The sequence below is a fragment of the Artibeus jamaicensis genome, unplaced genomic scaffold (assembly GCF_021234435.1).
Source record: "Artibeus jamaicensis isolate MK-2021 breed Jamaican fruit bat unplaced genomic scaffold, CSHL_Jam_final contig_391, whole genome shotgun sequence".
NCBI classification, from domain to species: Eukaryota; Metazoa; Chordata; class Mammalia; order Chiroptera; family Phyllostomidae; genus Artibeus; species Artibeus jamaicensis.
In genome coordinates this window covers 15,293,019-15,310,848 of record NW_026521814.1, presented here as the reverse complement: position 1 = coordinate 15,310,848, position 17,830 = coordinate 15,293,019, and the positions used below count along the sequence as shown (strand labels likewise).

The 17,830-nt window shown below is 43.1% G+C and overlaps 1 protein-coding gene across 7 annotated transcripts in view; it reads right to left on the bottom strand.

The window, feature by feature from the left end:
* OSBPL6 (oxysterol binding protein like 6) overlaps window positions 1-17,830 on the bottom strand; it is a 198,216-nt gene that overhangs the window by 44,838 nt on the left and 135,548 nt on the right. For 5 of the 7 annotated variants that reach the window (XM_037130069.2, XM_037130068.2, XM_037130072.2 and 2 more), the window contains 6 exons: window positions 15,514-15,636; window positions 12,857-12,910; window positions 11,663-11,776; window positions 11,379-11,549; window positions 8,680-8,812; window positions 362-465 (listed from right to left, as the gene is read on the bottom strand). In XM_037130069.2, coding sequence (XP_036985964.2) covers window positions 362-465; window positions 8,680-8,812; window positions 11,379-11,549; window positions 11,663-11,776; window positions 12,857-12,910; window positions 15,514-15,636 — 699 coding nt within the window. The remainder of the gene's footprint in view (window positions 1-361; window positions 466-8,679; window positions 8,813-11,378; window positions 11,550-11,662; window positions 11,777-12,856; window positions 12,911-15,513; window positions 15,637-17,830) is intronic. The other 2 variants (XM_037130070.2, XM_037130071.2) reach the window with 2 other exon arrangements.

Genomic DNA, 17,830 nt, shown 5'->3' with positions numbered 1-17,830 from the left:
ATACAAAATCTATAGGATTAGAGATCTTCAGCATTTTTTTCCTACATGAAAAGATGGTAACAATTCTGGGAGCATCTCAGTTATGTCTTCAAAGTTATTATTTCTCATAATAACACAAACATGGAAGATTGATTCAGATTTTTTCTTCTAGTTTGTATTTAAAAGTAAAACATTTCAAATTATACAGCTTAATTCAATGGCACCAAGATTCAAAAATATTAAGAATAACCCCATATTAGAAACTAATTTGTATTGTACTTTTCCCCCTTTAAATATTACCTTAAATATTCATAGCACAATCCAGTAAAAATTCTGAGTTAATACCTTCAGGTCCTTTTACCAGTAGCGGCAATGTGTTTACCTGCATGTCAGTAAAGTTCGGTGCTGACTGAGTTCTCTGAAGTATCTCCAAATTCTGCAGGAGTTTGCTAAGTTCCACGAGGTTTGACTGGCAGTGTGCAAGGTCTAGGAAAATCAGAAATGAACCGATGTTAGAAGTGGGCAGGGAGTGCTGGTGGTGGTAATAGTAGCGAGCCGATCCAAACGATGGCAACTGTGATTAGGCAGACCCGCGTTTCCAGGTAATGGTGACACTGGCAAATGAAAAAACAACAACAACAAACAACCCAGACCCTTCTCTGGTTCAGAACCATTAAACCACACATTATTACATGATGACTTCAAAGTGTACTCGTGCAAATTAACAGCTATTAGTGTAGAGAGCCATTAAAATCTCGGTCAGATTGTGTGCGCTCACTTTCCTGCTCAGGTGGCCCTTGTCACATAAAAGCATGCTCACGGGAGCTGCGGCAGTTGTATGGTTTTACCGCTGAGAGCCTGTCTGCCTGTTCCTAATGCAGTTTACAAGGTGGCTGCTTGGAATTTGGGTGGCATCAAAGTCATGTTCAGAAAAATAAGATGGAATGCAGAGTTAGATGAACATATTTATCTATCATTTAGCTCATTAACAGTGTGGCGATGCAGGATTTCTTTAAAATCTAATAGAGATGTTATACAAACAAAACCAAAGGTTCTCAAAGTGTGTTCCCCGGGCCCACAAGATCAGCATCGCTTGGGCCTGAAACTCATTCTGTTTGTACTGCTCAGGGTGAAAAAAATGACTTCTCATTTTACTTTTAATTTTTTGTTACATTTAAACAAATTTTCTTAAAGAGATGCATATTACAATATCACAGAAAACTGACCTTTAGTAGGTGAGGTTAAATACAGTTAAAAATAGTTATTCAGTATTCACCCAGTCAGTCAACATTCAGAACGTGGCTCCCAGTTCCACGATGACTTTTGCATGTGTACTATTTATGAAGAGATGCAACTGAAAAATTGTAAGTGTGAAAAATTATAAAGTGATTGTTCTTATGCTTGTGGAAGTGGGTGAAAATTTCACTTCTATTATCTTGGTTCCTCATTCAATCTCAAAGATCTGAATTGTTATAATTATGGTATAGGCAGCAAAATATTGCTGTTAAATATGGCTAAAAATTAGCTGGGTCAAATAACATAGGTAGTTGTGTTTGGTGGGTTTTTTGTTACTATTCTTTACAGAGGACTGTGGATCCCCTACATGAAGAGCAATTTATCGGGGGCCAGGCCACACCTCGGTCCCTTCTCTCAGCAGCATCTGCCTCAGGATGGAGCCCGGGTGGGCTGAGCAAGAGCTGCTGCTGCCCCTCCAGGGAATCCGTGGCCAGCAGAGGCCTACATCCCTTCAGAGAGGGATCCAGCCCAGGGAGGTGGGAGAAAGAGAATAGCGGGAAGGCCGGGGCCCTTCCACTGCCCCCGCCCGCTCCTCGTTTCAGGGGAGGCAGCACCCTTGTCTGCCCCTTCTCCTTCCCTTTGTAGAAAACAAGGTGAAGTGGCTCTGAAGGGTAGGAAATACAGAAGATGAAAAGGAAAAAATGAGGGAAGAAAGTAGTGCGAAGAAAAGAGGAAGGGGTGAGAGGGGAACGCAGAAAGAAGATGGCTACGAGGGACCTGCATTTCACTTGCCTTTTAAATAACAAAATTACATCATTAGCCAGGTGCTGGTGGGAGACTATCCAAGACTGCCCGTAGACTGAGCCTTTTATCCAGTAAGTGTTGCATTCCTATTTCTTAATAATTGTGATTACTCTACACAAATGGTGTGTAAGTAGCACAAAAATCTAGATTCGGGCTTAAAACCCTTCCTAACAGAATGGAAAGAGAACTTTGTAATGAACTCAGTTCAAGGCAAAGGACTTAAAACTTCGGGAGTTGAAAGTCAGTTGATTCCAGAAACAGTGATTTACTTTACAATTTTTGGTTTTGGTTTCCTCACTTGTTAAGTGATGATAGTAATATTTACTTTTCCTACTCTCCTGACTTAGAGTAGCAACAGAGATGGTAGAAGAGAAAATTCTAGGAAAACCAGCAATGATCTTTAAGGAGATTGATCACATTAGGTTTAATCACAGAGCTGGGACCTCAGCTTCGAATGAACTGCACCAGCCTCAGCACTTCCATCATTTAAAATACAGAAGGAACGGAATCCTTGGCAGGATTTCGCTGCTTGCTTAAGTGTCTGCCTGCATATTAAGATTATGAAGACTTGTCCAAGAAAATAAAAATAACTTTAAAAATCTTGAGAATTTCATTAAATTGAGATTAAATCTAAATTTAGAATATGGGAAAAAATTAAAATTATGCCAAGAAAGGACTACTAAGATTGTTTACAATAATGAGAAATTAAATGCTTAAATCCCTAAGCCATTTATTTTCTCATCGTGCCCTACCTTGTACTAGAAAGAAACACGTCATAAGACTGTGGAATGGTTAGATAAATTAAGGTATATCCAAGGTTATCCATTTGTTATTCCATTTTGGTATTACTGATTGGGGAGACACTGCGTACCCCACAAAGTCCCAAGCACAGGAGATACAGCAGTCAAGAAAGATTCATGGTTTTTCATTCTTGAAAAAAAATGTACACAATAAACAATCTCTATGTTGAACTATTATGTACCATCTTTAACAAAGGCATATGCTGGTATATAAAGGTGACATATAAGGGAAAAAATGTTCTGTAAGAGCCAAGCGATTCCCTCCCGTACTGGAGAAGATTTGGATTGTTACAAGTCCAGATTTCTGGACAGCTTGTCACTTTAGTATTGCAACTATAGGTCCAATGTGTTATGGGTTCAGGAAGATGTTACAGGATAAACTTCTGAAATGCAACCACCCTCAATATTGGGGATTCTGTGAAACGACCCATACAGACCAAAGAGAAAGTGCTGGGGAGGCTCAGGAGAGCGGGGGCTCCTGTGGTCTGAAGTCATCGGAGCGGACTTCAAAGACAGTGGAATCTTTCAAGATTTCACGAAATGTGTGGAGGATCAATGAAAAGAATTCAACAAAATAGAATAGGCAAGTGTGTTCAAGTAGCAAGTACGTTAAGCTGGGCCAACACTGAAACAGTAGGTAGGGTAAGAAAACTGAAAGCTGAATATTAAATGCTGGGCGCTAAGTAGTTTGGACTAAAGCCCCAGTGTCCTTGGAGGACCACTCGAAGAGAGTTTTGCATCAAAGCTATTTTAAGCAATATCAGTCATGAGGGAACATTATGTAGCGGGTGAAGAATTGGCTTTGGGGTTAGTCAAACATGGGTTGGCTGGAGTCTCAACTTCCCTGCCAGGGCAGCTGTGTATCTTGGGCAGGCTTCTTAACTTCCATGCATTTCCCTTTCCTCATCTGCAAAGTGAGGATGGCTGCAGTATCTACATATCTCATGGCTGAGTGCAATGGAATAATGCCTCCTAAGTTGCACAGAGCTGCAAACTTGTTCAAGAGCAGTCATTTCCCACAAGCCCCTGAGAGAGGTGGAGCAGCAGAGTAAGCAACTGAGGGCGGGAGTTCCAGTCAGGGGGCTGTGTGACCGCCCAGAGACTGGGTGAACATGGGCCTGAGCTAGGAAAGCAGAAATGGAATTTGAGAGGAAGTGCAGATAAAGGGGAAAGGAAGGGGGGGATGCTTTCAAAGAAATAACAGAACTCAGTCTCAGCTGAATGAATGAGTGGGGGGGTCAGAGATGACACTAAGGTTTCAGGGGTGGATATGACAGTAGCACTGACAGAAACGGGACAGATCAGGAATTGGGACCATTTTCAGGGCAGAGACAGAGTTTGGTTTCCAGAGTTTGGGTGAGAAGAGGCAGGACAGAGCATGTACACAGAAATGGCCAATAGCAAGGGAGACAATGGGAATACAGCAATGGCTTGTACAGAGGGCTGAGATTTAAAGATTTCCAGCCCTTCTGAGAAGACTATGATGCAGTGATTAAGAGCTTACGCCCTGCAGTCAGGCTGCCTGAGGCCGACTCCCACCTCCACTGTTACTAGCTGTGCGAACCTGGTGTGAATAGTGAGCTAACTCCTCTGTGCCTAAGTGTGCTCATTGGTACCCTGGAGCTGAGAGGATTAAATGAGTCAATGCATCTGAAACACCCAGAATAGTGTCTGCCACAGAGGAAGTCCCCAATAACTGCCAGCAGCTGCTACGACTGTCATCATCAAAATAGAGATTTCATATGAAATTATGAGCATACCTGTCATCTTCAAAGCACAGAGCATAATTACCACAATTACCACAACTGGCCTGGGTCAGCCCTCCAGCTCTTCCAAGTCCTTGGTGTGTAACCCAGACCAGCCACTTGGCCTCTCTGAGTTTTGGATCCCCTGTGGATAACAATCCTCACTGGCTACTTCTGCAAAAATTTACAGAAACCGCATACAGGGGTGGGCAAAGTAGGCTATTAGTAATAATAATAAACAATGGAAATAACTCATAAATAAATAAATAAATAATAACAAGAATACACTCTGCTTTGTGTACTCACACCTGTAAACCAACTTTTGCCCACCCCTGTACACAAAGTTCTGAGCTCAGTGCTGGGCCCACGATGAGCACCCAATGGAATGTAGTTACAATTATTGAGGTAAAAGCTGATGGCTGAACCTTGATTTCCCCACAACTAAGGCTGGCCAGACGAGAAGCCTCATGAAATAGGGAGGGGCAGGCAGAGAAAAAGAATTTCATGAGGCTGCAGGGAGGAGGCTCCTTAGAGAGGGTCCCGCAGGGCGGGTGGGAGGACGAGGCCTGAGAACCCAGCAGAAATCAGAGGGCCTCCTGCTACCATGACTGTTTCTTCCACAGAGCCAAAACAGACAAAAGTCAAGTTAGGAGAGAGAACAAAGAGTCCACGGGCAGAGAGCAGGAGGGAGTGGGGTGGGATAAACCGAGGCTGTTCCCGAGAGAGGAGGTAGTAGCTACTGCACTAAATCCTGAAGGAGAACAGACGTGCAGGACGGAGGACACGGGTAGAACAGTCAGGATGGGGCGAAGGAGGCTCACGCGGAGACTGGAGAGAGCGCACAGGGGATGGGCCACGGCGTGTTGTGAAGCGGCACACAGAGAGACAAGTGCATCCTCCCACCAATCAGGGGCTTCTCGACATCAAGGCCAATGCCTCTGTGTTTTGTACAGAACAGACTTCATCCCAGGGGATGGTCTCAATCTTTTCAGCAATGTAGATGGTCAGGTTAAATGCCACAAGCTTATGTGAGGCCTCAGAAATTAGAGGAGAGGCGGAAATGTCTAGAACTGCCACTGAGGAGACCCTGCAGGATCCCAGGAAAGTGGGATTCGGCTTCCTTCCCCAACCCAAAGGGAACAGTGTCAGAGTGATGCCTGTGCGCTTTGTAAACAAGTTCGAGTAAAAGCCTTTCGATGGAGTGTCAGCTGGACATGCTTTATGAATATAACATCCGTCTCAAAACCCTATTCTCACATAAACAGTAAGTTTGGGATATTTAGAGGACTAATAAAAATGCTGCAGACTTTGAGCTCACACATGTACAGCAAAAAACAAAACCAAACCAAACCACAACTTTTTTGGGGGGGAGTTGTGTGCCCAACACAGATTGCCAAGTTTCAATTTTTCTGAGGACATAAAAAAATTGTAACATCTACTCTATCTACTCTCACCATAAGTTTATAAAAGGGAAAACTTAGTATCAAAGAAGTTAGGCCCGGACTTCTGCCAAGATGGAGGCATAGGTGGATGTGCCGTGCCTTCTCACACAACCAAGTTTAGAGACAACTGAATATTAGCAACAGAAAACACAGCCAGAACACGGAAAATTGAACTTTTCGGAAGTCTGTTAACAACAAATTCTTCAGCCTGACTGGTAAGGGGCGAAACCAGCGGCTGGTGAAGCAGGGTTGCACAGGAAAACTTGGTCAGACGAACTCAGGTGCGCTGAATCCAGAAGCACAGAATCCAGGCGCAGGGTTGGACCTAGTGAGCGACTGAGTGAGCGACCAGGCAAGTGACCGTGGGGGAGACAGCAGGGAGCGGGGCTGCGTGTTGACTGTGGTCGCGCATTTGTGCGCGGGTGGACAGGCGAGGGAGTGGGCGGTTGGACCAGGGCCCAGCGGTTCCCCGCGGCAAGCGGCAGTGGAGGGCGCCGCCATTTCCCTGCTCTGACCCCACCTCCACATACAGCGTCATAACCCAGCGACTCTGAGTGGCCCGGCCCAGGTGAACCACCTAAGGCGCTGCTCCTCACCCAGCTGTGGGAAACAGCAGAGGGGGTCGCCATTTCCCCGCTCTGACCACGCCCCCACATACAGCGTCTCAACCCAGCGACCTGGGAGTCCAAGGTGCCGCTTCTCACACTTAAAGGGCCCGAACAGACCAAAAATGGCGCAAGAAGATCTCAAAGCCCCAGAGCCTATAGATCTAAGCGATGAAGAAATAGCAAAACTCTCAGACACACAGTTTAAAACACTGGTGATCAGGATCCTCACAAAACTGGTTGATTATAGTCACAAATTAGACAAATATATGAAGGCGAAACTAATTGAAATGAATGGAATTGCACAGAACACCAATAGCAATGAAAAGGAAACTGGGACTCAAATCAATGGAGTGGACCAGAAGAAAGCAAATAATGGCCAAACAGAAAAGAGTCAAGAAGCAAGAATTCAAAGAAATGAGGAGAGTCTTAGGAACCTCCAGGACATCTTTAAATGCTCCAACATCTGAATTATAGGGGTACCAGAAGGGGGAAAGGCACAGCCACCAGTGGAAAACTTATTTGAACGAATAATAAAGGAGAATTTCCCCAATCTGGCAAAGGAAATAGACTTCCAGGAAATCCAGGAAGCTCAGAGAGTACCAAAGAAGTTGGACCCAAGAAGAAACACACCAAGGCACATCATCATTACATTAGCCAAAATTAAAATGAAGGAGAGAATCCTAGAAGCAGCAAGAGATAAGGGACAGTCACCTACAAAGGAGTCCCCATCAGACTGTCAGCGGATTTCTCAAAAGAGACCTTACAGGCAAGAAGGGGCTGGAAAGAAGTATTCCAAGTCATGAAATCCAAATACCTACAACCAAGATTGCTCTATCCAGCAAAACTTTCATTTAGAATGGAAGGACAGATAAAGTGCTTCTCAGATAAGATCAAATTCAAGGAGTTCATCATCACCAAGCCCTTATTATATGAAATGTTAAAGGGACTTATCTAAGAAAAAGAAGTTAAAGAAACATGAACAGTAAAAGGTCAACAAACTCACAGTTATTAACAACCACACCTAAAACGAAAGCAAACTAAAAGGACAGCTAGATCAGGAGTGGAAACATAGAAATGAAGATCTCAAGGAGGGTTAGCAACAGGGGAGTGGGAGGAGGAGAAGGGGGGAGAAGGTACAGAAAACAAGTAGCATAGACAGTAGATAGAAAATAGATGGGGGGGCAAGAATAGCATGGGAAATATAGAATCTAAAGGACTTGAGACACATGGTCATAAACTAAAGGGGGGGGTAATGGTGGGGATGGGGGGTAGGGTGGAGGGGAATGAAAGGGGGAATAGAACAACTGTAACAGCATAATCAATAAAAAAATAAAATATAGGAAATTAAAAAAAGACAAAAAAAAAGAAGTTAGGCCCAACATTATCTCTAAATAACTTTGAAAACGATATCAGTTTAGCCTTATTGCACATTTCCCATGTGATCCTTATTTTTCTCATTTTTGAAGGTCAAACGAACACTGTCTTGTAGAATGGAAATGGTCTGTGGATCCAGTCTGGACCTACGTGTGCAGGCTAATTAGGAGGAGAAAGTTTCTGGAGACTAAGAGGCTTAGAGATGGCAGAGTGAGGGAATAGTGTATTAATTCAGAACCTTTAGTAACTGATCCACAGTGGAACACGTCTAACAGGTAACTGTGGATAGAAGATACAACATAGTTTGCCATTGATTGGAAGCAATGCAATGCAATGCACAGGTGGGGGGAGTGACGCGGCAGAGAGTCAAGGAGTGAGGGTGGAGGATGCTCCTGAAGCAGCACTCCTCCCGGGATCCAGGGAGACGGGAGGCCCACGAACCCAGATGGAGCAGGTCACCAGATGAGGTGAGAAGGCTGAAGCCAGGGTAAGGACAAAACCAGATTCGGTCGTTGTGAGGGTGCAGAACTGACCTGTTTCATGGCACGAAGGATCCGGTGTATAAAAATAAGCAAGTAAAGGCTGAGGCAGTCGAGGAGGTTGGGGAGTGAAAGGTGCAGCACCCACAATTCACCTCCTTTGTTTCCGTTCCTTGGCTTATTCTGAGAGCCCACAACACGCAGGAACTAACCTTCTGCACACCTGTCCATTTCCTCCGAGTCCTGTAACCAGGCGGCCACTTTCCTCTGGCCGGTCGTGCAGGAGGAGGGGAGACTGCTGCTGCTCGGTAACGGGGACTGCCACGGACAGCTGTTGGGCTGCATCTACAACAAACAAGAAGAAATGCAGGTAAGCAGAAATGGCATAGTTAAGTGACTTAAAAAAATGCTCATCTCTTTACATGACAAGTATTCTTAAAGCAACATTAAAAAAGAAAGGAAGGAAGGGCATAATCAAAATATGGAAGAAGCCTCTTGGCTAAATGTATGTGCTCAGCGACGCCAAAAGGCATGACACTAACCACACTTTCGTGAAGTTGCTGCCACCATTACACAACAAAGGGGACCGCATTCAAGTGTGTTATCTCTCAAACGCACGAGGACCTGCCGACTCCAATTCCCCATACTTTAAATCACTCAGGAAGTTGTAGTTGAACACACTGTCCTCACTGTGGACTCAAGTCTGTACCCTCATGAGCAGCTCAAGGTCTTGGTAGCCACCTGTGATTCCTAAATACTCTTCATTATCCACCAGCAAGCAATCTTGTAAATGCTTTGAATGCATATTGAACATTATAGTTTATAAAAAGGTAGTCTTGGCAAATTACTATTTAAAGCTGACAGACTTTCTATTGAAGACATTTTATGGGAAATAAGTTTGTATGAACTATACAGATACTAAAGTGAATACAGTAAATGCTCAGTTAAAAAAAAAGAGCAGAAATTTATTTTCCCAAAAAGCTAAAACAACTTTAAAACTCTCTGTATTAGACTTTAATGTTCAATCACAACTGGTTGTGCCACTTCTAAATCATTATGAAGTGAATGAAGCACATACTTAGCAAAGACAGACTTATTTATTATCCACACAGGGCTACAAACCAATTAACATTCAGGAGTCTCATAATGTGGTGCTTAGAATGCAAGCACAGTGATAAAAAGCTCTTCTCAGACTTGAGTGCATTTTGATAAATGCACTGGGGATTTTTCACTGAGTTGGGCCTCAGAGTATGTCACTTGGAACTAGAGCAACAGGTCCTCCATGGACATCAGAGCTGACAAGCTTTCTTATTCTAAGGCGAACAGTGGGGAGGACCTGCTTTTAGCTCTCCATTCCAGATACCACCCAAGTTATTTAATAACTAACAAAAGGGATGAAAATAATACAACTTTGATCACTTCTCTGTGCCAAAGATGCAGGCAGGAGCTGGAACAATCAAAGGATTAAAAATTTATATATTTGAAATATCTACCTGGGATACATTTCCTGTTTAATTTGGACTAATGCTGGGATTCCATCTATTCTGCGGTGAGAGGGCAGGTGGCCCAGAGAAACCTGGGGACTATCTTGAGCGTCTGGTGTTGGGTCATTCAGTAAGTGCCTCATTCCCTGACCCTCTAATCTCCCGGTTCATTCTCCTTCATTTCAGAACTGGTTAGTATTGGGGTTGACACAATACAACGTTCCTAGGACTAATTAAACACTCCTTGGCAACGCTACACCAGAAAGTCTTTGAGAGCCTTATGAAGTGCAATTCATAGGATTTAGCAAAAATTACTTGAGTCATTTCCACTGAAATAGCAGAAACTGAATACAGTAGTCTTTCATTTAATCTGATTTGATTAGTCTTGCAATTACTCCATGAGGCTTTTCAGCGCTTTGCAAGTAAAACTTTTATATATCTAAAACATTTATTACATCCTTATATAAGAAAAAAGAGAAAAGGTAAATTTCCAATCGAACACACTCGAACCCAACTTCTGTGGCAGCCAGTGATTCACAGATGCCTCTGCCCCCAACACCAGGTGCCGAGGGCGAAGCTGGAACACTCCTGGGCGGGGCAGCGTGGCGTGGTTCAGAAAACTCAATGACTGAATCAAAGGCAGAAATGGCTGTCTCCCTGCCTGTGGTCTTCACCTTAATTGTTAATAGGCAACACCTCTAGTTTTTTAGCAACATAGAAAATGAACTCTTAAATACAGTTCTAAGAACCTCAGCCTCCCTTAATCTGGTACCCAGTACTGTATAATGGAAAGAGGACTGCTTTTGGAAGCAGAGAGCTGAGGATTCAGATCACAGCTCAGCTGTTTAATGGCTATGTAACTTCTGGAAAAATTCTTTACTGTCTCTGAGCTGTACCTATACTGAAGATTAGAGATGAATAAAGGCCAAGTGCTTAACACAACGTGTGACCAGTGGGCTACTCACATGGGCTACTGCTTCTGTTATTGGCGCATCTCTAGCCCACTTGCATTAACTTTGAGGGAAATTCACTGGTCTCTCCAGGGATCATGTATATATTATACAGCAAGGCAAAAAAGCACATTTCATTTTCAAAACTTTGTAGTCTTATTACCACCCAGGAAGACATTGATTTCTAGGTGCCAATTAACCAAATGTTTGCCCTACTTCTTAACAGTCTTCAAAAGCAGTGTAAAATTAGGACGCAGTCAGTCCATTCAAAGAAAGGATGTTAATTCTCTTGGTGATCCACATACCCATTGAATCCATACTTGTGACTAACTTTGATGCCAACTGTCACTCTTGTCTCCTGAGGGCTGGTTTACCAAGAAAACTTTCTATTTCTGGTTGGGCAAATGAGACTCAGTTATGTGTATGCTTAAGTTTCCAAGCAATTTCTTGGCTGATTTTTATATAACAAAGGCGTACCTTCCCATCCACAACGGAGACATTAGCAGCAGGTGAGGATTCAGCTGTGGAGGTTGAAGGAAATATGTGGAAACTGGCATCTCTTGGCGATCTCACAATTTCATTCTGCCGATACAGTCGATGATGGCGCAGTTTGGAGACCCACGCATCAAACCAGTCCTGGGATTTCACCTAAAACAATGCACAAGGGGAGGTAGTGGTGGAACCAATATTCTGTTTACCACTGATGAAGGCCAAGTGATTTCCCTGATAATGGCAGAGGAACTGCTGAAAAGCAACTTTACCTTCAAATGATAGATGTGCTCTTCTGTATCAAGGTCTATTCTCCGAGCTTTCTTTTTAATGGACATGACCGAGAGTCCCACGTCGATGCTTCCGTGGACCTTCCCTTTTTGAATCTGAAATCAAGAGACTAGTAAATAGGCTGGAAGGCATGGGAATTCATGTGTTTCTGTACCGAAGTGAGCGTATTGCGATCTTTCACTTATCTATGGGGAAGGGAACACCACACCTCCTCTACAAAGGCGACGGGTCACTCAGAACACAGGTTCTGAGGTTGCAGTCTTTAAGGACAATTGAGGTTGCTGTGGCTTCACACCAATTTCAATAAGACTATTCATCTCTTACTTCTGTTTTAGGCATATCATATAGTGCCAATTTGTCACAGTTCTAGATTGCATAGTTTATATCCCCCCAAGAATAACTTTAATGGTTCCTAAAATAACTATGGTTGATCTTTGACCTACAACCCAAAACATCCCAAGTAATCATCTAGAAGACAGCTGCTGGGGCAGAGCTGGGCAGCTGGGGCCAGAGAGCACCATGCAGCCAGTTTGGCCTTCCAGCTGCCCTCGTCCTTCTGGCTGACAAGGACACACAGTTGATTCAACGGAAGAGATGGGAACAAAGCTGAAATCTGCTATTCTCCCTATACCACAAAGCCAAGGACGGCATTTTCCAGTTTTACATGCAAACAACTACTTTTTAAAGAAAAATAAATTGGAATAATTTTAGTGAGTTGGGATTCCCAAGATAAAATGATATAGGATATGAAATATGACATAAAATGAAGTTCCTAAGGTAGATATTAAAAGGACATGAACAAGAACAAAGGTTGCTTTAAATATCAAAAAAGCACATAAAGCATAGTTTGTTAAGGCACAGAAAAAACCTATTTGGGTTTTCTCTTCAAGATAGAAATGGTGACCTTTATTAGCATGTCACTTTTAGGTTTAAGCTTGTTTCAAACAACAGACATTGCAATAGTTAAATCTTCATGCACTAGTTTGAGATGTTATGCTAGCTTGAGCTGAAGCATAAAACACACCTTCCATGCAGCATGGAAGTTGGGTAGCTTGTTACATATGACAGGCACAGAAATGAGCAAAGCTGGTAACTGTGGCACAAGGCTTGTGCAGCTGTGCCGCGTACTCACTTCAAGCAATCAATCTTCGAAACATGCCTTGTGTGCTACTTACATCGAGTGGTGCCTTTGAATACTTTAACATTCCATTATCCAGGACAAAAAAACGCTGCAAGAACCAAACAACCCCCAGTTACTGTATTCCAAATTCTATAAAACATTCATGAGTGAGCATTAATGTCACTTGGCATTAAGCAATCAATGCATATAGTACTTCAATGTTCATAGACTCAGTGTACCTGGCCACTGTCAGGCACCTTAAATGGTCACAAGGTCTGAGCTTGAGTTCCATACTATTAACCCACTCGGGTTCTTTTGCACATAATCCAATGAAGATGCAATCTTTTCATCATGGTTTTTGTCAATGGGGTGGTTTTTTGGGGGGGGGGGGGGTCGGTGAATCTCAGGACCTGCAGCTAAGACTTTCTGAATGAAACACATTGGGATTTTTGGGAAAGTGAGGAGTAAGAGTAACCTGAGTTAGGTCACAGGGATTTTGTGAGGAGCTTGGGAAGTTTTCACCCTGGAGGTAAACTGTATTTCCCTGGGTACCACGGGTAGTTCCTGAAACGCTCACATCTGTTAAGGAGCCAGTGGCCTGGATTGATGAGTAATGAATGATCCAGGAAGTTTAAAAAGTAGCCATAGCAACATGTATATATTTCCAATGAGCAAAATTCCTGCATTTTACTATTAACAAAAGAGATAGAAAATTATTTCTGAACAACATTGAGAGTTTAAAATAAGAGAGAGAGAGACAGACAGACAGACACTGATTGAGGGCAACTTCTGTCTTCTTCAGGATACTCAGGTGAAGAGTAACAGGTGCAGTTCAAATGAATGGAGCCATTGTTGTTCCACACACACTCAGGAACGCTCTGCTGTTGCTTTCCTTTCCATAGGCACTTGATAAAAGAACAAACAGCTCCCGGGACCCAACCAAACAATGGGTCCAGTACCTTCCTCTGGTCTCTACAGATGCAGGGGGTCTTTATGTTGCTGGACAATGACTCTGCTGAAAGTTTTAAGGGGCTGCGGGGACTCTTAAATGCTGAGGCATCAAGGAGTAGGGAACACCATGCACAGAACTTATACAAGGCCACTGAGACCCCCCTTGTTTTAAGTTCTGGGGGGGCAACGAGTAAGCACTGGAAGAAAGAATTTATACAGCTGGAAACAGCATGATTACTCAATTCCTGTAACTTGGTCAATCAAATGGGTTGATACTTGAATAAATATCTGAGGACACTAGAGACCAGGAGAAAAGGTAATGCAAGGGAGAACCTCCAATATTTATGTAGCAAAATGTTCTAAGTCAAGGTCCAGAGAGAGGTGTAGCTGAGTCGCAACCAGTTTTGCTGAAACGTGTACTGAGAGTGATAAACCAAAGTTTGTAATTCAAATCAAATTTGTCTGACTTTTTTTCCTGTTTTTCCATTTCTGTCTATTAAAGAACTTTAGCAGGGATAACCTACAGGATGGTCATGAGGAAAGAGATTAGCAAGGCCATTGACTCGAGGAATTGCACAGTGGTAAGGCCAGAACGAAAGGCAAAAAGTGCTGCTAGGAAGGTGTGGCCAGCTGGCCAAAATCCAAGGAAGAGTGAAGGTGGAGAGAGGCTCCTGGTGTTGGGGTAATGATGGGGGTTCAGGGGGGACCGTCAAGGTTTCTGGCAAACGAGAAGGAAAAGGAGTTGGAACCCCTCTGTCATGCTTTTATTCCACCTTCAGAGACAGAGAATTGGGCAACATTCCCATTGGTTAATTTTTAAGTCTTTCCCTTAAAGTGCAAAAAATACATTTCCTCAAGGATGTTACAATCCGTAACCTCCCTACTGTGGGCCGATGGGCAGCCACCACTCAGCCACTGGGGCCAATCGAGCCACCTGCCCTGAGATGAATCCATCGGCAGATGTGGCAAGTCGATGAGCCCGTTCTCTGGGCGATTTCAGAGCAGATGCTGGCGGTCTGGCAAAGGGCTGACACTGGAAATGGAGGACAGCTTCGTCCTCAGCATCACAGACCTCTTGCTACTTGGGTCACTGCAACAAGAAGTGCCAGATATTTTCTCCATAACTAAAACTGAAAGATGGAAAAAGCATGTGGGATAGGGAAGAGAAGAATAGATCATAGAGTTTACAGAGTAACAACCAAACTTCCAAGATCAGTGAATTTCTGCCTTTTGTTTGCACTGGTAACAGTAATTCTAGAAATTTATCCCAATGAATTAGCAGAAATTCATGTATAGGGATGTCCATCACAACACCATGACAGTATAAATCAGACATAACCTACATATCCAGCAACAGGAATGGGTTCATAATGGTGGGTAATTCATTCAGAAAATCCACCCAGTGGAATACACGCATGAATTTTTTAAAATGTCCTATTTAGAAGAATATTTAATAAGAACACATTCATATTAACTCAAGTAAAACAGCAGAGTAGACAACAGTATATATAAACTGGATTTTAAATATAAAAACAATTTACTTTAAAATATTTAAAAAATAAATTTCCCCCCCTGCATACCGATATTATAGATCTGACTTAAACAGGTATCACAGGTTGAGCGCAGCCTAAATAATTAAAATAAGGCCTTGAAAATCAGCTTCCCACGTACAACCACACCCTTGGCTTCCCACCTAACGACACCGAATGAGACCCTCCATTTACGCAGGTGATGTCAAGATGGGTATGAAGGAAACGTTACCTTGTGCCAGCCTTTTAAAGGCCATTTTCTCTTCTTCAGCATAAAGCCTTCATGTTTGTCTGGTCTCTGGACATTGGTTTGACCTATTTTCAGCCCTTCTATAATTTCCCAACTGTCAGCTTCCTGCAAAAAAAGGACAAAAAACAAATCACTTTTTTGGTGCTTGATGATGTACTTAAAATAGATTCTCAAGTAGAAGTTGCACTTGAAGTAGCACTGGACCCACCAGTATGAGTATGAAGAGAACATTCTGAAGCAAATTCTGACATCAGACTCAGCTAAGCACTTAAATCTGAAGACAGAGCTTCCAGGTCGACCTGGAAGTCTGCGAGTCCATCAGACATGAGATGGAGGTGGAAGCGGGGGAAGGATGAAATTTCCAGTGCCTGCTCTCAGAAAGTTTAAAATGCATATTTCCAGACAGTTAACCTGTGGGCCCAGAGGCACTTTAAAGTTTGAAACAAGACTATTTTGATGGCAGTTGTTCAATTAGTGTGTGGACCTTGCTTTCTGTGTAGAAATGGAAAGGCCGCAGTGGTCTAAGCACTTCATAACCTATTAAATTGAAGAAGAGCTCTGTGGGCACCTGCTTCTCCGCAGTGAGACTGTGTGCATTTCAGAGTGCACATAAAACCTCCTACTGGCCAGACACACACCGAGAAGTCTATGCTTTCGAAGACACTCCACCCAAGACCCCCTCCCTTTGCCATGGCAGTCCGTGGGAAAAGCACCAGATGGCAAGGCCAGGTATCTGGGATGATGGAGCTCACACTGTCATCTTCCTCTACTAAAAAATGGATGCAATCATGGTTTCCTCTTCCATAAGATGTATTTTGTTTGTGGTGTTTACAATTTTTTAATGAGTTGTCAACATTATAAATTGGAAGCTTTCAGGCTTTGCAAGTCCAGGTTTCCAGTGTTTGGGGAAAGCCCGTGAGCTCTGGTGGCACTGCACACGCCCCGAGAGAAGGGCGCCCGTGGTAGCTGCCAGGCCCTCGGCTCCACCCTGGGTCTCCCCACCTCTGGGCCAGGTCGTTTCCAGGGGCCCAGTTCCAAAGTCCCCGGTGGGCTGGCACTCGTGCTCTAGACCTCCGGCACGTGGAGTTGTTTTTGTCCAGCAATCATGCTGTAACTTTGTGTATTTTTTGTAAATAAAACAGTCCTTTATAGTTGATAATCTTCATAAAAATTTAATTTGAGGAAAAGTTGTGGGATTAACGTAATCATGTGCAGCATATTTCAAAATGATTTTTTTACATTCGATATTATTTCGTATGAGTTTCAGGTGTGCAGCATAGTGGTTAGACAACCACGTACCTTACAGAGTGTTCCCATGATGTGTGGTGCCAGGTGGGCCAGTGCCCACACATAGTTACTGCAAATTCTTGACCGTATTCTCTACACTGTACTTTATATCCCTATAACTACTTTGAAACTACCAATTTGTACTTCTTTTTTTTAAAAAAATTTATTGTTTAGGCTGTTACAGTTGTTCTCACTTTTTTCCCCTTTCCCCACCTCTCCCCAGACCCACCCGCTCCCTGACCCCAAGTCAAGTGCAAGTCAATTCCCACATTGTCGACTGTGTTCATGGGTTGCACATAACAATCTGTGCTTCTTAATCTCTTCACCTTTCTCACTCGGTCCACCAAACCCGCTCCCCTCTGGCAACCATCAGTCTGTTCTCTGTGTCTATGACTCTGTTTCAGTTTTGTTTATTCATTTATTTTGTTCTTTAGATTCCCCATATAAGTGAAATCATATGGAATTAGTCTTTCTCTGTCTGACTTATTTCACCTATCATAATACCTTCTAGGTCCATCCATAATGTCACAAATGGTAAGATTTCATTCTTTTTTATGGCCAAGTAACATTCCATTGCACATTTGTATCACCATTTTTTTATCCACTTGTCTACTGACGGGCCCTTGGGTCACTTTCTAACTTTGGCTATTGTGAATAACACTGCAATGGCATAGGGGAATTAGTGTTTTGGGTTTCTTCAGATATATACCCAGAGTGGCACTGCTGGATCATGAGGCAATTCTATTTTTAATTATTTGAGGAAATTCCATACTCTCTTCCACAGTGGCTGCACCAGTCTGCATTTCCACCAAGAGCGCAAGAGGGTTCCCTTTTCTCTACACCCTCACCAACAATGAGTTGTCACCTCACACCTGTCACAATGACTACCATCAATAAATCCAAATGCAGAATAATTTAGAGACCATGTATAAAAATCACTTTTCAGGTTGTTTTTCACATCCCAGGCAGAACTGCTACAGTCCTGCCCACAGTGTAGGAAGTAAAGACTGTA